Below are 10263 nucleotides of genomic sequence, written 5' to 3' on the forward strand. Positions count from 1 at the left end.
CAGGTGATCACCAGACAAAGGCCCAAACTGCATAAACGAAAGAATGCACAGTTTATGAGTGTTCTTCTGAACAGGTGTTATAAACTTGTGACCTCAAAAACTAAACAAAAAAAAAAAAAGCACTACAACACCCCACTTGGTGGGGTTTGAAGGACTGAATCCTACGAGAGCCCTTGTTTGGCTTTGGATGATCTCTGGTAAGCTTAATATGTTTTCTCTAATACTTTCACCTTAAAAATAAATGTCCTTGCTTAGAAAGGGCTGTGTGGTAACTTTTAACTATGGGCAACTGTGGACAATTACACAGTTTATAGCCTCTAAGGTGAAGGCAAAGCAGGCCTGCTTATGCAGTCTGACTCTCTGGGAAATTCACAGTGTAGACAGGGAACTGTGGAGCTTGGAAAATCCCCAGGAAGGAGGGAGAGATGAAGGTCTCCACCCAAGAGAGGTCAAGAGTTTCAGATCTCAAAGGGATAAATTTCAAAATAAAACTTTTTAACTACTATTGTTAAAAAAGTTACATGTAGAAGTACTATAAAACCAAGGTCTGAGAAAAAACATTAATTTTTAGTGTATTTTATGCATTTGAGAACACTCTGTAAATACAGTAAAGCCTCAGTTATGAACACTTCTGAACAAAACATTATGGTTGTTCTTTCAAAAGTTTACAACTGAACATTGACTTAGTACAGCTTTGAAACTTTACTATGCAGAAGAAAAATGCTGCTTTCCCTTTATTTTTTTAGTAATTTACATTTAACACAGTACTGTACTGTATTTGCTTTTTTGGGGGGGTCTCTGCTGCTGCCTGATTGTGAACTTCCAGTTCCAAATGAAGTGCGTGGTTGACTGGTCAGTTCATAACACTGGCGTTCATAACTGTGAGGTTCTACTGTAGTCAGTTTTTCTGGTACAATCAGCAGATCTGTTTCCCCTATTGTTTGGGTGGTCTTTCATACAGTAGTAGGGGAAAGAAAAACATTTTTAACATAAAAAAATATGACTGTAAAACCACAAACATTGAATGGAGAACTCAAGGGCAGATGCAGAACCTGAAACTACTTTTAATTCCTTTTTTACATAGACTAAATTTTAAGTTGATGTTCTCCCTTAAAGCAAAAACTGATTAAATCTGCTCTATTCATAGTATCTCAAAAATCTAACTACAATATAAAGTCACTCAACAAGAGCCATATTTAAAACTAACAGCCTGAAGTGACTGAGAAGCACATATATTAAGTTAATGCTTCTCTAACACCTAGCAGGTCAAAAGGAAAATAGGAAAGCTTCAGTTATAAGAAGAACCTAGCAGGGTTTTTTTTTTTCCCAATGCAATTCTCACTTACGAGACTAAGGCTATGTCTATACTAGCACTTTTGTTAGAATAACTTATGTCGCTTAGGGGTGTGAAAAAAACCACACCCCTGAGCGACACAAGTTACACTGACAGAAGGACCGGTGTGGACAGCGCTTTTTCACTGGGAGACACTCTCCCACTGACATAGCTACCGCCACTCGTTGGGCTGTAGTTTAATTATGTCAACTGGAGAGCTCTCTCCCATCAGCACGAACAATCTTACAGCGGCACGGGAGCGGGACAACCGTGCAGCTGTAAGCTCTCTACTGTAGACATGGCCTAACTTTAATTTTGTATGGGGTGAGAGGAATTGTCCCCATACGGAAATTCTAATTGTCTTCCATATTTTGGAAAAGGTGGAGTGACTTCACTTCCTGGATTGTAAATCACATGGTTAATAAGCCTGAAAGGGAAGGGGACAGAAGAGAGAAGAAAAGAAGTTCAGTTTCTACATTAGAATTTTATCTGAATTTCAAAGTAAGTATTAAACTGTAAACTGAAATTCAGATAAAACTGAGGTAAAGAGCGAACTGAGCTGACTGCTCAACTCTACTCCTTCAGAACATCAGTGTAATTTTAAGTAAAGATGGCAATCTTGTGAATTAAGTGCAAACACACACAAAAGTCCATCAAAGTCAGCAGCCTAGCATTCATGAACAATTATACAATAAACTAGGTTTGTTTAAGAAGTAAAACATTGTGTCATACTTTCAAGGACAGGAGTGAACTAAGTATTTTGTAACCTAACATTACAGTGAACAAAATCTTATTTTGTTTTCAAAATTTACAAAAAGCATCCACCACAGTCTTTAAACACAGAATAATACTCTGAAATTTTAACTAACCTATTGACCAGTATTAACACTGGAAGACTGACTATTTACCACACTGGTTGCCATCCTCCCAATCCACCTGTGAGAGAGGCATGAGAAAAGAGACAAGCCTTACACCAGCCCTAAAGCTCTGGGAGACCAGCTACAGTGGACTAGCAGTAAAACCAAGTTCCACAGCACAGGACCATGCACCGATGACACCCTGGCTAGCCTCCAGCCCACAATCATTAAATTAATTGTGGTAATCAACAGTTCTTCCAGAAGAACAGATATTTATAATATTTTCATGACAACGGATTCAAAACCAGTTCTGTCCAGCAACCACAGTAATTGTTATCCATGATCCAATCTCAACGCCAACAGGTCAGTCAGATTCATGTGTTCATCACTTAAAAAGCATTAACAAAGATTAAAAATAGGTATTTGAAATATATTTTTAATAATGTAATCAAAATATGATCTTATAGCCTGCAAAATTACCATATATACTCATCCTCACCTGGCCCGCCCCAGCTAAGGTGGGAAGGGATACGGTTATGTGGGGGGTGGTCACAGGGGTTACTCCCCTGACCCCCAGCTTCCCCCCCCCCAAAAAATTTCCCCACCAGTTGCTGTCCCGGCCCATCAGGGTAAGCAGCTGGCACGCTGGGACGCTTTGTTTACTTAGGTTTACCTCCGTGCCTGAGGATGCTCCAGGTAAACCGTCTCGGCCCGCTAGCGGCTTATCCTGATGGCCCTGGAGCCAAAGTTTGCCGACCCCTGAATGATAGGATGAGCTTATGAATGAGTCATAAAAAATTTCCATTTTTACTTAACCGTCTTGGGGGGGGGGGGTGTTGGCTTATAAATGAACCAGCTTATGATCGAGTATATACGGTAACTTGGTCAGAAAACTAATGTTCAACATATTGAAAATAAACATATTCCAAAATAAGTGATATTAGAACAATGAAAGATCAAGTGATGATGTTCTCCCCTTGGTTGTAACTATCCAACTAGAATTCTACATTTTTCTACGCAAACGTTGAGTTACTATTTGGCAGTAAATTACTTCAAAACTGTAAGACACTCGCCTAAAAAAAAAAAAAAATCCTTTACCACAATCATCTGTATCCACCTGTTAACAACATTGCTGATTCTGATTTCCCTTATATTCTTTCTTTGTTTTATAGATTCATAGATTCATAGATTCATATGGGACATGAAAGAGGATATTTACAATAGCTCTTACGCAGTAGTAAGTTACAAGAATGAGTGACCTTGTGGGTCATTCATCTCAACAGAAGAGATTTTAACAGCCTATAAGAAATTAAAGAAGATACCTGTACTAAACATAATAAAAAGTCACACTAGACAGAGAAGATGAAAACCCAATTCATACCAGCAGCTTTAAGGTTAATGACTATTAACCTATATGAAATCACTAAACCTATTACATACTCTCAATACTAAAACCAGGGTATGTGGGGAAAATGTTACTACACGCCCACACAAAATCTTGAAGGGAAAGGGGACAAATGAATTAAAGGTTACTAAACAGAAAATTCTAATATTCAAGTGAAGATATAGAGTCTGATTCTCCTCTCAGTTACATCAGTTTTACATTGTTTAGATTTTATTATTTCAGTGGACTTAATCATCTACACCAATGTAAGTGAGAAAAGAATAAAGCCCAGTCTATTCTAGATCACAGCACACCAGACGGAAGTAATGAATTCAGGAGCATCAAAAAAAATTAATGAAAGATTAAGCTAACAACATACTCCTATTCATTTTACCTATTATGTAATTTAATATTTATGTTGCAGTAGTATATTGAGGCTCCGTTGTGCCAGGTACTGCACACACAAATAGCAAAAAGATAGTAATCCAAGCTACAGTAACATATAAGGAAAAAATATTCCAGAAGAGAGACATTAAGTTAGCTAAGATTTATTGAAAGAGATAAAGACAACTTTCCTCAGGGAAAAGGGAGCACTAAGGAGTCAGAAGTGATGAAGTAAAGAGTATTTACCACTGTCTCCTCAAGGTAGACTTGAACACAAAGCATATACTTTGTCCATAGCCTCAAATTAGCAGGGTTTATGAAATTATTTTAATACTTATTATCAGGTATTAAGTTAAAGTTAGATATAGTAAATGTAATGTTTTATATTACACGTTGGAAGAAAGCTGTAACCTGTTATTTCCTGTAATGGTAAATCAACTAACTATTTTTCTCTTCCCTCCCCTGCAAAATGGATGCCCCTACCTGGATTACCATTCATTGTTGTCACAGAAGAACAGTAGTATATCTGTACAGCTCCTAGCACAATCAGCCCTAATCTTCTTGATGTCTTTGGTTCCTACGATATTAAATAATAAATTATACCGCAGACTGCTTTAGCACCACAATTTGTTTTCCTTCTCTGGGCACTGTGGATCAATTACATTACAATTTGGTGTCAAATATGTCATGAAACTGTTTTTGACAAACGTATGCAATGAAAAAAAACAGGGAAAAAAACAACTGCTCACATGAATTTACTTTGAGCTGTCTCTTTAAGGCTTTTTTATGTAAGGTGTTCACATTCTACACCTAACATAAGAATGGCCATACTGGGTCAGACCAAGGGTCCATCTAGCCCAGTATCCTGACTTCTGACAGTGGCCAATGCCAGGTGCTTCAGAGGGAATGAACAGAACAGGTAATCATCAAGTGATCCATCCCCTATTGCCAGAAGCTGGGAATGGGCAAACAGAAGCTAGGGACACCATCCCTGCCCATCCTGGCTGATGGGCATTGATGGGTCTATCCACCATGAATTTATCTAGAAACACAGCACCAACTTCACAAAGCCTGTTCCCAGCTTGATCCCAACTTCCAACTTGTATTTCTCAACATTTTAAATTTCTATACATCAAAAAAATTACTTTTGATTTAGAACTCAAATCCTGGCAATCACATATGCATATGTAAATCACAGTAGTGGGAAGTGCATTCCACCATTCAAAAGTAATAAATGGTTATTTTTCCACAATGTAAAAGCAGCATGTTAAACTCAAGAATTTTGCCAATAAACATTTTTAAAAGAAGATCTTATTAAGTTAAAATGCAAATACACCACCTTTATCTGTAAATCTAAAGTGTTTCAAAAAAAGATTATCTAGCACTTCTACTACAAATATCTTAGACAGTACATCACTACCCCCTTGTGGATATGCAATAAAAAAATCCTTATCTTGGATCTTCTGTTTTTCAACAATGTATTATATAGAACAACTTTGAGCTAAAGAGTTGTATGCTTTAACTCTTTCCTTCATATGTAAAATATACTGTGTGTTTTTTCTAAAATAATTTCAAAAAGCAACTCTAAGTATGAAGTTAACTACTATTTTATGTTATCCACATAACTTTCAATCTCTTTTGGAGTATCCAATAGCAAAATTAAGTTGTCTTTGTATACATCTACAACCTAAAAAATGTGAGAATACAGAAATATTGTATTATTGAACCCTTATTTATTTTCTCTCAAAATAGGATTTCTCTATTTCAGGGGGGTATAACTGTCATGTCTCTCCCTATGCCCAATATATTTCCCCTCCTACTCTATGGATTCACACTCTTTGCCCACTTATTTTCATCACCCCCTATTGGCTTGCTCTAATAATAAAAAAACAGAAGCTCTAAACCTGACAGGACAGACAATCCCTCCAAAGGACTGGAACTTTGACAGCATACCTTTTCACTAGCACCTTTCACAAAATAGTTAAACTGTTCCAATACCTAAAAATGTAATTATCTATTTGGCATCCCCAAAAACATGTTATTTATCTTTCCTAATTAACCAAAAGAGTGACATATTTATTTGATTTCTATGTATTGACTTTACCATCATTGTTTAAACAGTGCTGGAGAAAAGCATGTAGCCTACTCCTCAGGGTGTGTAGTCAGCATGCTCTCCTCTCATCACGAGGCTTTACTCAGGAATGGTCTATGCACGCAACTCATGTGAGTTATTGGAGGAGAATGTGCATTTTTGTTCTTAGTTGCTTGTGCTGGAAAGGAGAGTGCACATGGCAATCTCCTGCAATGGAGTGAGGTGTATTAAGAACATATTAAAAGGTTAGAAAGGGTTCATGCACCCCCAACTCATGTGCATATGTATACATAAGTAATAACATATACAGAGCGTGTATATTCAGTACAGAGAACATATTCACCCTCTCAGCACTCATATAGGCACTTTTAATTGCAGTACTTCTGGGGACAAGTGTCCCTTCCCCCTTGGGGTGGAGTACAACGTGTGTATGTGTGGGGCGGGGGAGAATGTGCATGCACTTGCGTAAGGGGAGATGCACCACTTTTCACATGGGAGGGTCCTCCTACAGTTGCTCTTTTCATTCCACTGGGTAACCTTCATCATTCAGTGAGAAAAGAGTGTATAATCTGCTGAGTCCTCCCCATGGACTATGCAACATAGGGACAGCATCTGCCTTCTACATCCCATGAGCAGCACATACCCTGCCCCCTCCCTCGAGGTGAGCACAATTATTGCTATGCATATTATGATAGCTCCCAGATGTCCCAACTGGGATCAGGGCCACATTATGAGAAGCAAAGCACAAATAGACATTTGTCCCTGCTCTGAAGAACTTGTAACTCATGACAGGAGTACACGTCCCGACCCATCCCCATATGGCGATCAGCTTTTTCCTCAAAATGTGTGCACATGCCATGACCATTTCTTTACATGCGCAAATTGTAATTGGCCTGCCCTCCACATTGTGGAGAACTGACCACATCATACTTGGCCATCCCCTTGAGGGCCGAAATGCTATACCTTGCCTATAGAGGGGTGTAATGAGTGTGCACATACAGTGTCAATTGGTGGGATTGGAAGGAAAGTTCCAAATGCCATAGTGTACCATTCCCATCAGCAGATACTACCAAGCACAAACATGCTCAGATTATTTAGTATTTATATTAGAGTAGTAGCTTAATTAGGGCCCCACTGTGACCAGTACCGAAAAGAGTAAAAACACAGTTCCCACCCCAAGGTGTACAATAAAAGGTAAAACAACACAAGATTCAACACACAGTGGCAAGGAGCAGGGAAGAGAAGAAGAGGAAAACAGCAACAATAAAACGCATTAATATAAGCCAGTTATGTGCATAAATAGGTAGACTTGAATTGGTTAATTTTAATAAATAATTAAAACATAAATAAGTCCCTCCCCCAAACAGGAGGGTGTACATATGCATGACCTGCCCTTTGCCACAGGTGTGTGCACACAAAAGCATGCCCTGTATTCGCCCCAAATGGAGGGCACATGTATGCCCAGCCCTTCCCATGTACAGAGGTATGTACATGTGCACATTCTCTTTCGCACCCGAAACAGGAGCTGTGCCTGCCATATCCTCCCCTTCCTACATGGGTCTCATATATATTACCTGTCAACTTCTCACACAGGGCGGGGAGCAAATGTTGCCCTGCACTCCCCCCACTGTGGGGCTTAGGATGACCCATGGTGGTGGAACCTGCATCCTACACCTTTTCACGTGGTGAAGTGAGGAAGTTCATTCTGTATGGCCATCCCCTCCCTCACATTGAAGTGGTATACATGCCCTGTCCAGGACTGGTGGACACATGCTTTCCCAAGACGCTCTCCTTAGAGAAGAGGGTAGGGAATATACATTATTATTGTTTATTAGACAAAGATTTCCCCCATGGTAGGGGAACTGGGGTGAGGATGCAGCTGGGGTATCCACAGCCCATCCTCCGCTGTATGGTGAAGGGGTGGGGGATTGAGTGCCCGTGGCCTGCCCTTGCCCACATAGCAGAAAGGAAGGAGTGCCTGCAGCCTGCCCTCCCCCCCATGGTGAAGAATAGATGAAGTGGGGATGGGGTTCCTACGGCCCACCCATGGCGCGGGAGGGGAGTGGGGGATAGGATGCCCGTGCCCCCCCATGGCGCGGAGGAGTGGGGGACGGGGTGCCCGTGCCGGGCCCCCCCCATGGCACGGAGGGGGGGAATGGGGTGCCCGTGGCCGGGGGGGCCCCCCATGGCGCAGAGGGGGGGAATGGGGGACGGGGTGCCCGTGGCGCGCCGCCCCCCCATGGCACGGAGGAAGGAAATGGGGGACGGGGTGCCCGGGGACGGGGGCCCCCCCCATGGGGCAGAGGAGGCGAGTGGGGGACGGGGTGCCTGTGGCCAAGCCCCCCCCCGTGGGGCAGAGGGGGACAGTGGGGGACGGGCTGCCCGTGGCGGGCCGCCCCCCCATGGCACAGAGGAAGGAAATGGGGGACGGGGTGCCCGGGGACGGGGGCCCCCCCATGGCACAGAGGAGGGGAGTGGGGGACAGGGTGCCCGTGGCCGGGGGCCCCCCCGTGGGGCGGAGGGGGCCAGTGGGGGACGGGGGGCCCGGGGACGGGGGCCCCCCCAGGGGGCGGGGGGGGGCCGGGGCCGGCGGGGTGCCCGTGGGGGATGGGTGCTCCCGGGCCAATGGCGGAGGTGGGGGATGGGGTGCCCTTCCCTCACCAGTAGCACAGAGGTGGGTGTCCCCGTGACTCGCTCCCCTGACGGCAGAGGCCGGGGCCCTGCGCTGCCCCGCGCCGGGCTGGGGATGCCGGTACCCTGCCCCGCCCCGCGGGGGCGCCCGTCGCGGCCGAACTGGGCCGCGCCCCCCTCCGCCCGGCACCGCTAAACTTTCTGGCGCGGGGCTGCGCGGCCCGGCCGCGGGGCTGGGAGCCTGCCCTGCGGATGCGCCCCGTTCCCCGGCCGGGCTGAGGGGACGGGCCCGGCCCCGCCGCGCTCTCACCTTCCGGCTTGTTTTCGGCAGCCATTTCCCCTCCGCGCGCCACATCCTCCTCCGCCTCCTCGCGACCGGGATCCAGGCGCGCGCCGCCGCCTCCTCCCGCTGCCGCCGCCGCCGCCGGGCCGGCCACACCGCGCGCACCGCACCCACCCCGGGCCGCCCATTGGGAGAGCCTCCAAACTGACACTTCCTACAGCCAATCACTGACAACAGGGGGCGGCCATGTGGAGAGAAAGGACCCTACTGACAGCCCGCAAAACCAATCAGGGAGGAGAAACACTGCACTGACACATTCTACAGCCACTCACCAGTCATAGGGAGGATCTGAAGAGGGCAAGAAGGGCATTAACTGACAGTTCCCACAACCAATCAGACAGTGGAATCGTTTCATTGACAGCTCTAGTAGCCAATCACGAGGAAAAGGAAGCGGGCTTTGATGGGGGACACAAAACCCTGACAGCTCTGCCAGCCAACGGAAAACGAATAACGCTAAACTGACAGACTCTGTAGCCAATCAATGGTCTAGAAGGGCGAGCCAGGTGACAGCTGTCACTCGGCCTTCTGCCCCGTCTATTGGCTCCAACAGGCAGACTCCGCCTTCTCCTCGCGTAACCCTAAACAAAGGCCCTGATTGGCGAGTCCAAGAGGCGCGGCTTACTCTGGCTGTGGCGCGCTGGTTGGGCTGGCGGCCCGGCCGCGCTGCGCCGGGGTTGGTGTTTCGCAGGCCGGGCCCAGGCAGGCGGTTCGCTGCTCCCCGCGCGGAGCCCGGCGCTGCCGCCTGCCAGCGAGAGGGGCGGGGCGGAGCTCCAGCGGCTCAGGGTTACTCAGGCTCGCTTGGGGCCGCGCTGACGGGAGCTCGGCTCGCGGAACGGGCGGGGGAGGGGAACAAAATGGCTGCCGAGGTTGCTAGGTGCGAGGCCCCTTGGAAGCGCGGGGTCTGTCTTAGCCGTGACTGCCCCGGAGAGCCCTGGGGGCTCTGAAAACGTCGGCTCCGTGCGCCGCAGCCGAACCAAACCCTAGGCCCGGAAGGGGCCTGGCGCAGTCATGTGGCCAGTCCCCTGCTCTCAAGGCAGGACTCAGTATCGCTAGACCAGCAGTTTGCAGACTGTGGGTCAGGACCCCAAAGTGGGTTGTGACCCCATTTCGCAACCCCAGGATGGGCCTTACACTGGCTGGGGCCGCCCTGGTCGGTGGGACTCAGGTTATAGGCCCTGGGGCTTCGACTTTGCACACACACCCCCCCGCCCCAACCCGAGGCAGTGGGGTTCGGGCTTC

At 46.1% G+C, this 10263-nt stretch overlaps 1 protein-coding gene across 1 annotated transcript in view; it reads right to left on the bottom strand.

Annotated features, from left to right (window-relative positions):
• CAMTA1 (calmodulin binding transcription activator 1) overlaps positions 1 to 9093 on the bottom strand; it is an 878634-nt gene extending 869541 nt beyond the window's left edge. The window contains exon 1 of the mRNA XM_024207910.2: positions 8992 to 9093. Within this exon, the coding sequence (XP_024063678.2) occupies positions 8992 to 9016 (25 nt within the window). The 5' untranslated portion in view covers positions 9017 to 9093. The remainder of the gene's footprint in view (positions 1 to 8991) is intronic.
• Positions 9094 to 10263: the final 1170 nt, after the last annotated feature.

The sequence above is a fragment of the Terrapene carolina genome, unplaced genomic scaffold (genome assembly GCF_002925995.2).
Source record: "Terrapene carolina triunguis isolate 2854851 unplaced genomic scaffold, T_m_triunguis-2.0 Scaffold714, whole genome shotgun sequence".
Classification (NCBI taxonomy): Eukaryota; Metazoa; Chordata; order Testudines; family Emydidae; genus Terrapene; species Terrapene triunguis.